A 13,932-nucleotide genomic window follows, 5' to 3' on the forward strand; every position below is an offset into this window, starting at 1 on the left:
TCATATTAATATTGTTTCCTGATTGCTCATTTGACCCCTATGACAATCATTAAGTGTTGTATCTCATGATTCTTGACAAATATATCTTTTTTTTTTTATGTACACTGAGAGCATCTGCACCAAAGAAAAATTCCTTGTGTGTCCAATCACACTTGGCTAATAAAGAATTCTGTTCTGTTCTGTTATATTCTATTCTCCAGTTGCAGCATCTCGGGGCCATGTGATCACCTTTTGTGAACCTTCTAACAAGCAAAGTCAATTTGGGAAGACAGATTCACTTAACAACTGCAATGACTCACTTAACAAATGTGGCAAGAAAAGTCATAAAACGTCATTAAAAAATTCACTTAACAAATTTCCCACTTAGCAACATAAATGTTGGGCTCAGTTATGGTTGTAAGGTGAGGACTACCTTGCATTTTCAATTACTGTATATCAGGGGTAGGCAAAGTTGGCTCTTTTGTGACTTGTGGACTTCAACTCCCAGAATTCCTGAGCTAATCATGCTAGCTCGGGAATTCTGGGAGTTGAAGTCCACAAGTCTTAAACTCACCAAGTTTAAAGACCTCTGCTGTACAGTGTTCCCTCGCTTTTTGCGGGGGATGCGTTCCGAGACCGCCCGAGTAAGTCGAATTTCCGCGAAGTAGAGATGCGGAAGTAAATACACTATTTTTGGCTATGAACAGTATCACAAGGCTTCCCTTAACCCTTAAACCCCTAAATTGCAATTTTCCATTCCCTTAGCAACCATTCAGATCATTACTCAACATGTTTATTTATTAAAGTTTATTTAAAAAAATATTTATTAAAGGCAGACGAAAGTTTGTCGATGACATATGATGTCATCGGGTGGAAAAAACCATGGTATAGGGAAAAAACCCGCAAAAATCGAGGGAACACTATATAGTTACTGACGTTGTTATTATATAGTTACTGTTGGAATTATATAGTTACTGATGTTGCAATTATATAGTTACTGTTGTTCTTGTTGTGCTGCCTGGCCTTCAAACATTCTGCGCAACTTACAACAATCAAATAAATTATAATAAAATCAATAAAAGATAAATATAAAAGATGGCTAGTGCAACGAAGCAAGATGACTAACTCATTTTAACTGTCAAGATTATTGATAAAGCTGTAAACACAAGAGAAACATTTTTCCCTGGCAGGAAATCGCATTCTTAATGGCCCAGCTACTTGAAGCACTACAGCATCTTTCTGAGACTTGCAAATAAACTGGCTAATAGGCTGCTTAATATCCCACAGAGTCTACACTTGAGTACTGAGCTGCCAGAAGTATCGTAGCATTAGTTCTATAGCTTTTTATTTCCAGTAAAGAAAACCCAATGTGCAAATTAGCTCTTTGAATTTTTCAGAAATATTGCATATGGAAAGAGCGTGCATTTGCTATCTCTGTTCCCAAAAAACATTTTATATACATATTGCATTTATATACAATATGCATATAAAACGTTTGCATATCTGGATTCAGGCATAGGAATCCATGTACAGTATATGAATATTCAATTCAATTCAATTTATTAGATTTGTATGCCGCCCTTCTCCGAAAACTCGGGGTGGCTCACAGAATAAGTATAAAAACAAAGCATCTAGAACAAATCTAATATATTTAAAAAGTACAACTAAAACCCCTATATAATATTCAATCAGACAGTCCAATCACATTTATTGGTCAGAGGGGCAAGGTCTAATTGGCCCAAGCCTGGCGACATAGGTGAGTCTTAAGGGTCTTGCGGAAGGCGAGGAGGGTGGGGGCAGTACAAATCTCTGGGGAGAGCTGTTTCCAGAGGGCCGGGGCCCCCACAGAGAAGGCTCTTCCCCTAGGCCCCGCCCTACGATATTGTCTGGTTGATGGGACCTGGAGAAGGCCAACTCTGTGGGACCTAATTGGCCACAGGGATTTATGCAGCAGAATATACACATGTGTAAAGACCACAATCTATCCAACATAGGAAAACAAAACAGATTGTTATAATTGCACGCCATCACTGTAGCACAGGAACCAACTAAAGTTCTCCAGCACACCTCAGACAAGCCAAAAGACACAAGAAGAAAAATTAGGAGTCATCTACAACAAACAGTGAAAGGACCGTAATAGCCATAATAGACAGGCAGGCAGGACAGCATCCATGATTATCAGCTACCAGTCAGAAAACACAGAAGCTACTTAATTTTACAACCATATGGACAAAATCAATCATATTTTTAATAGGAAACTCTGACCATTCTAGAGTAAGCTAAATCCAGAAACAATAGGAATTGCTGGAAGCTTAGCTTTAGCTTACATGAAAGTACATATCAAACTGCTTGCATGGTGTTATTGTTCCAAAACAGATGATTGTGTTGACTGCTTATTCCCAACAGAACAAAGAGAATAAGGAAACTAATAAGTTGGGAAGACCAGACTAAAAAGCACACCAATTTTGCATGCCTGATGAAATATAACGTAATTTTAGCAAGGAAGTTGCCAAAGCAATATTGTAGCAATCCTTTCGATTTTGAACAGTGATGTTATCATAATGCACATGCAATAACGTATATATACATTACACATCCACCTAAAGATGAACCCAGTGATCTATAGGGCACCCACACACGGATTGGTAAGGTATTACTTCCTATATGTTAAATTTCCATTAAGAACAGTGCACAAGTTTAATAAAAGGTGGCAGCATCTAGTCAAAAGAATACAAATATCCAGTCCCAAATACTATACATGGAGCATAGGCGTCTCAATTCTATTATTAAAATATTTATTTTCTTGATAAAAGAACAAAGAGCTTTGCAATTAAGCAGACGTACAAAACATTAAAATACCACAAACTTTTAAAACTGTGATTCTGAAGGAGCAGGGGGAAAAATATCCAAATTAAAAATAGGTTTGAAGACGACAATTATTTCTCTAGAGGAATTTCTACAGAAGTTGAGTTCCAAAGCATGGGTGTTGGGGAACAATAGAGAAAAACTTTTGAATGCTCTGACTTTTTTTAACTTCTTTCATCCCAAATGAAACTCACCATTGGATGCTCTCATTTGACGCTTACACCCAACTTTATCCAGACCAATCGGCGTGCTTTGAGAAAAAGTGAAGGGGCGTAATCTGGCTGAGACAGCTTTGTAGGGGGGAACCTGATGTGCTGGCACGGGGGGCCGTTCCACAGGCTAAAAAAGAGCGGAGAAAGAAAAAAATTATTACAGCTGTGTAGGAAAGAATATTTATTTGGAAATTGTTTTTGAAAGAAGCAAAAAAGAACCTTTTGCTATAAAATCAGCATTGGGGTTCCATATTATTTATTATCAAAATTGATCATCTAACTTACTGCTAATGCATTCTCCTTTTACAAACAAGAACAAATCTGAAGAATATCCCATGAAAAGGTAACATTTGGGGAGTGGGGAAGGATAGCAAGAAATTTTTAAAAAGCTCTGAAAATAACAGATAATAGATAACAAATTATCAGCGTTGGAAGGGACCTTGTACTGTAGGATTAGTCCAACCTCCCTCCTTAGCAGAAGATCTTACACCAGTGATGGTGAACCTTTTCAGGTTCGCGTGCCAAAAGGAAATGATCAAGGAAATGGAGCACCTCCCTTATGAAACCAGGTTGCAACACCTTGGTCTCTTCAGCCTTGAAAGACGTGACTTGATCGAAGTGTATAAAATCATGCATGGGATGGAAAAGGTGGATAGAGAAAAAATATTTTCTCTATCACACAATACTAGGACGAGGGGGCACTCCCTAAAGCTCATAGGTAAGAAAGCGAGGACAAATAAAGGGAAATATTTCTTCACCAACAGGGTCGTTGGTTTATGGAATTCACTTCCAGAAGAGGTCGTGACAGCTGTCAGCCTGGATAGCTTCAAGGCAGGATTAGACAGATTCGTGGATGCCAAGTGTATCGGTGGTTATCGAAATGGATGTCTATGTGCCGCCTCTATGTTGGTTGAGGCAGGCGGGATTCCCTTGGGTACCATTTGTTGGGGGGTCAAGGGAAACGGAGGGTATTGCCTTCTCTTTCTGCTCAAGATCCCCATGGACAATTGGTGGGCCACTGTGTGACACAGAATGCTGGACTCCATGGGCTTTGGCCGGATTCAGCATGGCCCTTCTTATGTTCTTAAAAGGGTGTGTGTGCATCTGCTAGCATGCGTGCACGTGCCACACCTCTTCCCTCTTCCCCACACCTGATCAGTCCCCCTGTGCTCATGCGCACAGACCTTACTGAAGCCTGGTACATGGAAAAAAAATAACTAAACGGGCAAATCGGAAGTTCGGGAGAATGTACTTCTGGTTTGCCATTGTGCTGTTGTTTGCATTTTTCCAAAGTTCCGATTTGTTCCATTGGGTGATTTTTTTTTTTTGCCTCCAGGGTTTCCCTGAAGTGTCTGGAGGGTGAAATGGCATTTCCCAAGGCTGAAAATTAGTTGCCCAGCATGCGCATGAGCGCTGGGACTGACACAGGGCAAAGTCTCGTGTGCCCTCCGATATGGCTCCGCATGCTTCATCATCATGGCCCCAGAGGTGGGCAGCAGGCCGGACAGGGTGGAATACAGTTCCACCAGCGGAAATGAAGATGCATGCGCAGCTCCAGCTGATTGGTGGCTGTCACTTCCTGGATTACTGGTCCCGGCTCGGCTCTCTCTTTTTTTTAACCTGCTGCTTCTGCTGCGTCTGCACTCCTTGCTTTTTTCCTCTTTCCTCCTTCCTGGCTTGGACGAGCTTCCCTCTCTCCTGCCTGGCTCCCCTCCAGCCTCACGCAGCCACCTCCCACCTGAGGTGCAAGCAGAAGGCATGGGTGGAAGCGGTGCTGGAAGCATTTATACTTCTGGCAGCACCTGTTCGCCTAGCTACCCAGCCTGAGATGAGGGAGGTGACCCAGGAAGGAGCGCAGGAAACGCAAAGCAAATTGTCATCCCAGCGAGCAACACTGGTAATGTTTTAAGTCGAGGACTTAACAGTTCACTTGAACGATGATGATCATTCAAGCCACTCCCACCTGGTCACATGGCCAGCAAGGCACTCCCATGCAGTCACATGACCATTAAGCTACACCCACAAAACAAGCCACACCTATAGTGTGGCAGTAAAAATTTTGGCTGCCCATTACTGCACGGCCTTACACCACTTCTGACAAATAGCATTTCAATCTCTTCTTGAAAGTCTCCAGTGATGAAGCTCTCACAATTTCCGAAGGCAAGCTGTTCCCATTGGTTGATTGTTCTCACTGTCAGAAAATTTCTCCTTATTCCTAGGTTGAATCTCTCCTTGATCAGTTTCCATCCATTATTCCTTGTCTGACCTTCAGGTGGCTTGGAAAAAAGCTTGACCCCTTTCTCTCTGTGGCAGCCCCTCAAATATTAGAACACTCCTATCATGTCTCTGTATAACCGAAGCTTCGCTCTTACTCATCACTGATGCTTTGATCATGGGTCACCTTTTTAAAAAAATCCTCAATACATAGGAAGGACCAGGTTTATGATTTGGGCAATATCATTATTCAGCATTTGATTTTCATTAAGTACCTTTTTCTGGTTGTCCTAGTTCCAACACAGTAAACATTTTTAAAGCAATTTTTAACTTACGTGCTTCATGCAGATGTCTAACAAGTTTATTCTTCCCTTATAAAAAATAAAATAGTGATACCTTGTCTTACGAACTTAATTGGTTCCAGGATGAGGTTCATAAGGTGGAAAGTTCGTAAGACGAAACAATGTTTTCCACAGGAATCAATGGAAAAGCGATTAATGCGTGCAAGCCCAAAATTCGCCAGTTTTTGTGCTGCTGGGATTCCCCTGAGACTCCCCTCCATGGGAAACCCCACCTCTGGACTTCCGTTGCTAGCGAAGTGCCCGTTTTTGTGATGCTGGGATTCCCCTGCAGCATCGCAAAAGTTCAGAAGTCCGGAGGTGGGGTTTCCCATGGAGGGGAGCCTCAGGGGAATCCCAGCAGTGCAAAAACGGGTGCTTCACTGGCAACAGAAGGTCCGGAGGTGGGGTTTCCCAACGAGGGGAGCCTTCGCCTGGCAACGGAAGTCCAGAGGCGGGGCATCCCAGTGGTGTTGGTGGGTTCATAAGATGAAAATAGTTTGGAAGAAGAGGCCAAAAAATCTTAAACCCCAGGTTCATATCTTGAAAAGTTCGTATGACAAGGGGTTCGTAAAACGAGGTATCACTGTATCTCGTTTTGGTTTTCCTTATTCGTTCTTTTCAATTAATTTTCTCTTAATAAAGAGGAAGTGAGAACTTTTCACATTTCAATTCTCAAGCTCCAACAACCTCTTTGTCAGGTTTTCACAGCTTTTTCAAACAGCTCTTTTGTCGGGAAAGGCTTAATATTCATTGCAATTGAAATGCTTCCATCTTCTAAATTAAATTGTCAAGCAAAGAGCCGCCCCGAGTCTGCGGAGAGGGGCGGCATACAAATCTGATTAAACTTAAACTTAAACAAATGAAAGTGGTATTAATATGGGATTTTACTTTCTGGCATTCTACTAACTTACACGCTAAAGATTGATTTTTAAAAAGCTGACTAAGAAACAGATATTTATTTATTTATTCATTTATTTATTATTTCTATTTCTAGGCCTCCCTTCTCCAGAGACTCAGGGTGGTTTACAACATAAGGATAAATACATAAATTAAGTTGTATATAAACATATACAATTTAAATATCCTTGCATTTTTCTGCATTTTCGCTCATTTTTTGCGTACAATTTATTTTGTCTCTTTTTCTTAAAAATAATATGATCTTGATAAAAGAAAACCCTTCAAAATCTCTTTTGATCCATCATCTTTACAGTGCTTCATCTCTTCCAGTTAAATTAGATGGTTCACTTATAAAACCATCTACGTCCCATTTTCCTTGTGGGTTCAATACAAGCACAAGGAGTTTACAATGTTTTCCACACATTTGTTTGCAAGCATTTCAACTTTTTATTAATGCTGGTAGCAAGATGGTATTTACTTCAAGCTTACACCCAGCAAATATGCATCAGAACAGCAAACATTTACTGTAGAAGACTGTCTGGGAGATCAGAGCATGTGGGAGGAAGGAGGACGAATTATACATGCATAGAAAATTGCCCATCTTGTTGAAAAGTAACAATATATTGAAACAGTACTTGTGATTTTTCCACGAGGGGAAGTTTAAATATACCAATAGCCTAACTTTTTTCCAATAAATGGATAAATAGTGACTGTTACATTATTAACACAAAATGTTGCCTTTAAAGGAAATTAATATTAAAGTAAATAATTCAAGGTTTGGGGATTTATTGTGGGGTCTTGTTTTGGTTTTTTCGTGCAAAACTTCCATATTTATCTGTGAAATAAAAAAACCTGTCTTTGCATTTATTCAAAGGTAAAAACAAAGAAAATTTCTAAACAAGATATCTGTACCAGAAACCTATGAATACAGCTAGACCTATTCAAAATCTACTGAGTTCAGTGACTTATTGTAAAATATAATGTTATTTACATGAACTCCATCATTCGAATCCACATACATCACTCACACACCTCAAAGCCTACATGTTTACAGACTTTGTATCACAAATAATTGTATGCATCCATTCATAATTTGAATTCTGAGTGAATAAAATGAATCTATCCTGTTAAGAAAAAATATTTGCTTCTTTTTTGCTTACATCTACAAAATTCTGTTTTGGTTACATCTTGCCATAACACAAGCAACCTTTAAGGGTGGGCAGACATGTGTTGGGAGCGTGCGTACCTGTGCCGGCCACCGGGGACCACCTGGGTAGCAAGGTAAGTGGCTGCCCACCACTAAGGGTGGGCTATTAAAATATAAGCATATACTTTTTTAAAAAGAACTGTAGGTTGAAAATAAGAATTAAGTCAATATTTTTCAAATGCATTTCTTTATAACTGGTGTTTCATATAACTGAGTCAAAGGCCATGTTTGAACAATTCCTATAGCCCAGGGGTCCACCAACCTTGGCAACTTTACGACATGTGGACTTCAACTCCCAGAATTCCTCAGTCAGCACGTGCTGGTTGAGGAATTCTGGGAGTTGAAGTCCACAGGTTTCCAAGATTGGGGACCCCTGCTATAGCCAACTACATTTGTAAACAAGCCTAGCTTTCTTGTGAGTAGCACAGATGCAAAACACCCACCTGTGATGGTTTAATCAACCTAAAAGAATTACGAGTGTTACTGTATTTCTTTTTTTCTCCATATATGTCATTGAGATAGCACAACCTATAAACAAACTGCAGATGGGTATCTTATAGTTATGCAATGTGAGGTTGTAAGTTCTTGAGAACATTTGCAAACAAACTATTATTTATATCATGCCATGCAAGTCTGGCCAAAATCAATACAGTTAAGTAAAACCCTTCTTGGAATTGTAATACGATAAAGTATAACTTCCAATATTCTAACTTGATTTATATCTTCAGTTTGTTTGTTTTTTTAAAAAAAAACAATAGCCCCTTCAAATTTTTATGTTATGTATTATATATACTATTGTAATCACTTTAGATGATTGAACTCCAACAAACCAAACCTAGAACCTAGGGCAATGACCTATCAGACTATGATTTTCTCAAAGGGATTTTATGAAAATGATGGTGGCCTGCTTTGGTTTTTCTTTTGAAATAAAAGATTGGATAATAAAAACATAAAAGAGTAGACACAGATAGGTTCATAAAACAATTCTTGCTTAATACCAAGAAGAATATATATTCCATTAGATGATTATATTACGCACATGATAACAGGATCTTTGATTTTCAATAATTATACATTAAAAGTTACCATTGAAATAATAACAAAGATTTATTATGCTTTTAGACTTTTGTAACAATGAAGATAAATCATATTCTAACCACCTAGGCCAGGTTCATGAATCATCATGAATCATGGAGCATCTCTGCACGAAATTGTTTAAATAAACATCCGAATTATTATTCATAAATGTCTCCATACTCTGAAATATGTTGCTTTTCTTATAATGCAATATAATGAGTACTGTTTTATTACAGGACAAAGAGATGGACAGTAAAAGAGAAATATTTTCAAACCTCAAATAGAAGCATCAACATTCAGGGTGTGTGTGAAAGGTTAGCATAGTACAGTGATACCTCGTCTTACAAACTTAATTGGTTCCGGGATGAGGTTTTTAAGGTGAAAAGTTTGTAAGACGAAACAATGTTTCCCATAGGAATCAATGGAAAAGTGATTAATGCGTGCAAGCCCAAAATTCACCCCTTTTGCCAGCCGAAGAGCCCATTTTTGCGCTACTGGGGTTCCCCTCCATAGGAAACCCCACCTCCGGACTTTTGTGTTTTTGCGATGCTGCAAGGGAATCCCAGTATCACAAAAACGAGCGCTTTGCTGGCAACGGAAGTCCGGAGGTGGGGTTTTCCAGCAAAGGGAGAATCAGTGAAATCGCAGCATTGCAAAAACACCGAAGTCCTCGGAACCCCACTTCCGGACCTGTGTGTTTTTGCGATGCTGCGATTTCACTGAGGCTCCCCTCGCTGGGAAACCCCACCTCCGGACTTCCGTTGCCAGCAAAGCACCCGTTTTTGCACTGCTGGGATTCCCGTTACTGGGATTCCCCTGCAGCATCACAAAAACATGGAAGTCGAGAGGTGGGGTTTCCCAGCGAGGGGAGCCTCAGGGGAATCCCAGCAGCACAAAAACGGGTGCTTCGCTTGTAATGGAAGTCCGGAGGCGGGGAATCTCAGCGGCGGCGGTGGGTTTGCAAGGTGAAAATAGTTTGTAAGAAGAGCCAAAAAAATCTTAAATCCCGGGTTTGTATCTCAAAAAGTTTGTATGACGAGGCGTTTGTAAGACGAGGTATCACTGTATAGTGTGCAATTATAGAGCAAAAATTATCTACGTAAAAGTGATATCATGCTTTTAGAAGAATAAATATGCGGTGATGATTTGGAAGAAGCAGAAAGAAGGAATAGGAGTGTCCACTATGTTCTAATTTGAAGGTTATAGGGAAGAAGGAGGAGGATCTTTGGATTGAGTTTTTTCAGTGAGTGAATTTGATTTCTTACTTGTGCAAGGAGAGCAGTTATTTCTTCCGTTTGAGTATTTTCATAGAAACTGATTGCACCAATGACAGAGATGGGTCGTCTTCTGTGGGCTTTTGGATTGGCTACTGCACAAGTGCCTGATTTAACAGGGGGAGGCTTGGTCTCACTGTCATTCTCCAGAGAGTCCATTTCCTGGGAATCCACAGCGACAGAATCTTCGGGAATGGAAGAACTTCTAATTGCCAACTGGCCGTAATCTGAGAGGGGCCGAGGCCGCGATCTTTTTCCAGAACCCCATCTTCTGGTCGGGACTTTTTGAGCATCTGCTCTTTCTTCATCTTGAAAGGGAAGCTTCTTCCACTGATCATCAGTAACAACCTTTTTTCAAAGGTGAACAAGTCAAATAAACCAAAAATGTTTTAAAATCACATAAGGATTTAGGCTGCTCTAAACAGGGTCTATGCACTATTATTATTATTATTATTATTATTATTATTATTATTATTATTTATTAAATTTGTATGCCGCCCCTCTACGTAGACCCGGGGCGACTCACAACAATAGTAGCAAAACAATATGTAATACAAACCTAATAATTTAAACTAAAAACCCATAATTTAAAAACATGCACGCAACACAATATAAACAATATAGGCCTGGGGAAGTTATTTCAGTTTCCCCATGCCTGACAGCAGAGGTGGGTTTTAAGGAGTTTACGAAAGGCAAGGAGGGTGGGGGCAATTCTAATCTCAGGGGGGAGCTGGTTCCAGAGGGTCGGGGCCACCACAGAGAAGGCTCTTCCCCTGGGACCCGCCAGACGACATTGTTTAGTCGACGGGACCCGGAGAAGGCCAACTCCATGGGACCTAATCGGTCACTGGGATTCGTGCACTTATTTAATTTAACAACATTTATACGGCCTCCCAATTTACTCTCAGTGACTCCAGGTGGCTTACAAGGATAAAAACCCAATATAAAAAATTCAATTAAAAAGCAATAATCCCTCCCCTTGGCAACAAGAGTAAAATAAGCCATTTAATGAGATTATACATATACAATCAACCATGCTTCATAGAAAATGTGATAGTCTGTGGTAAAATATGAATTAAAGAAAAGCCAATGGCAAATTCAGACATTTTTTTGGTCAGGAAATTTTACCAAAATATATACTTTGGATTTTAAAAAGCACTAAACACCAGAACAACTAGTCACAAGAATAGTTTTTCCCCTGAACGCCATCACTCTGCTAAACAAATAATTCCCTCAACACTGTCAAACTTTTTACTAAATCTGCACTTCTATTAATTTTTTCATCATTCCCATCACCCATCTCCTCCCACAAATGACTATATGACGGTAACTTTGTTGCTTGTATCTTTAAAATTTATATTGACTGGTTCCTAATATGATTTGATTGCTTATATGTACCCGGACTATCATTAAGTATTGTACCTTATGATGCTTGATGAACTTTCTTTTATGTACACTAAGAGCATGTGCACCAAGACTAATTGCTTGTGTATTCAATCACACGGCCTATTCTATTCTATTCTATTCTATTCTATTCTATTCTATTCTGAGATTTATAGTTTCTAGCAGCATGGGACCAAGGCATAAAGTAGGGTTTTCAGATGTGTGATTTCCTGTGTGTTACTATTATAACCTACAAAAACCAGATTGACTTTGAAATTATAACTGTGGCACTCAAAGTTGTTCTCAAGAGAAATCTTGAAAAAGAAATAATGGTGTGTGTATTAAAACATGCCTTATGTATTTCCATTGTGTTAAAATGTACTTAGGTAAACTATGTATTTTAGCTATTTGTGCAATAACATTATAACAGGTCTTGTTATTTTATTTACTTACTTACTTATTCAATTTTTATGCCGCCCTTCTCCTTAGACTCGGGGCAGCTTACAACATGTTAGCAATAGCACTTTTTAACAGAGCCAGCATATTGCCCCCACAATCTGGGTCCTCATTTTACCCACCTCGGAAGGATGGAAGGCTGAGTCAACCTTGAGCCGGTGATGAGATTTGAACCACTGACCTACAGATCTACAGTCAGCTTCAGTGGCCTGCAGTACAGCAATCTACCTGCTGCACCACCCCGACTCATACAATATATATAATATAAATTAATATAATATAATATAATAAATATAATATAATATAATAAAATTAATATAATATAATATAATATAATATAATATACAACGCAATACAGTGCCTCCAACCTACTGTTTGCTCTTAACTGATAGACTTTAATATTGAATAATAGGGAAGCTATGGGTCATTGTATGACATGAAATATATGGTTCTAATGATTTGAAATTATTCTGGAAAAAAGCCAAGATACATTAATGACTTGTTATCGCATTTTCCTTTTGCACTACTATTATGAAAAGTGAACCATATGCTTCACTCTGCAACCTTCTTACTAGCTTGTGAGTTCCATTAAACACAAAGATTAAATTAAGGGAAGACACATGCATATTGCCAAATTCATTTTCCTCGCTATTTTTCCAATTAGTTTGCAGAAGTTATTGGGTTTATTCAGCAAGATAACACGTTTTCTTTTATCCATGTTGGCTGAGCAAGTCATAAAGTCATGGCTGATGAAGTATAAGTCTTGGATTTACATAATACACTTAATGGAAAATGAGCAGATCATCGCTATCCACCCCCGCCACATACACACAGTGCAATTTATGAAACTAGATACTGTCTTTATATCGGCAGATGATTTTGCAAGCTTATCTGATGGGAATGAACAGAAACAATTAGCTCAAAAAGATCCTAACAATATCTATACTTAAAAGAACATGCCTTCCTTTGAAGAAAATCTACAGCACTCTTCCTTAACCGATTAACCTCCAGATATGTCGAATTTCTATTCTCACAATTTTCCAGGTGGCCTAGGCCCATGCCAGCTGGGACAGCCAAGGGAACTAATATAGCCTAGATTAGTGATGCCAAACCTTTTTTTCCTCGGGTGCCAAAAGTACATGTGAGTGTGCTATTATACAGGCCGGAGTGCCCACACACCTTGGCGATGGCAAAAATGCCCCTCCGGAGGCCCTCTGGAGGCCTGAAACAGCCCATTTCCCAAACTCTGATGGGCCCATTAGGCCTGTTTTTCGCCCTTCCAAGGCTCCAGAGGCAAAAATGCCCGCCCCCATCCCCCTGGAGACTCTCCGGAAGCCAAAACTGCCCTCCCAGAGCCTCTGTACAAGCCGAAAATCAGCTGGCTGGCAAGCACGTGCACATTAGAGCTGAGCTAGGGTAATGGCTCGTGTGCCAGCAAATATAGCTCCGTGTGCTACCTGTGGCACCTGTGCCATAGGTTTGTCATCACTGGCCTAGATACATCTGGCTAGAGAAAGTTGGTTTGAAGCAAAGCTATAGAAGAGTCTCTTCAATAGCTTGGTGACACTTTCCAAAGGCCAAATAATAAATAATAATAATAATAATAATAATAATAATAATAATAATAATAATAATAATTTATTAGATTTGTATGCCAGCCCTCTCCAAGGGCTTGGATGGGCCAAAGTGACTACTTGCATAATTATAATTGCCCCTTACTTGAAATAGGCAACAAGTTGTTATCACAATGAAGATCACCCAGAGGGTTGTTGGTTTATGGAATTCACTTCCAAAAGAGTTCGTGACAGCTGTCAGCCCGGAAAGCTTCAAGGCAGGATTAGACAGATTCATGGATGCCAAGTTAATGAAACAGATGTCCATGTGCCGCCTCTATGTTGGTTGAGGCAGGCAGGATTCCCTTGGGTACCATTTGTTGGGGGTCAAGGGAAAGGGAGGGTCTTTTCTTCTCTTTCTGCTCAAGATCCCCATGTACAATTGGGCCACTGTGTGACACAGAATGCTGGACT

The 13,932-nt window shown here is 39.7% G+C and overlaps 1 protein-coding gene across 1 annotated transcript in view; it reads right to left on the reverse strand.

Moving 5' to 3' along the window:
• The window catches only part of SPATA13 (spermatogenesis associated 13), an 84,629-nt gene that overhangs the window by 42,040 nt on the left and 28,657 nt on the right, over positions 1-13,932 (reverse strand). Inside the window, exons 3-4 of the mRNA XM_070749787.1 lie at positions 10,058-10,414; positions 3,039-3,183 (exon numbers count right to left, since the gene is read on the reverse strand). Of these exons, the coding sequence (XP_070605888.1) occupies positions 3,039-3,183; positions 10,058-10,414 (502 nt within the window). The remainder of the gene's footprint in view (positions 1-3,038; positions 3,184-10,057; positions 10,415-13,932) is intronic.

The sequence above is a fragment of the Erythrolamprus reginae genome, chromosome 4 (genome assembly GCF_031021105.1).
Source record: "Erythrolamprus reginae isolate rEryReg1 chromosome 4, rEryReg1.hap1, whole genome shotgun sequence".
NCBI lineage: Eukaryota > Metazoa > Chordata > Lepidosauria > Squamata > Dipsadidae > Erythrolamprus > Erythrolamprus reginae.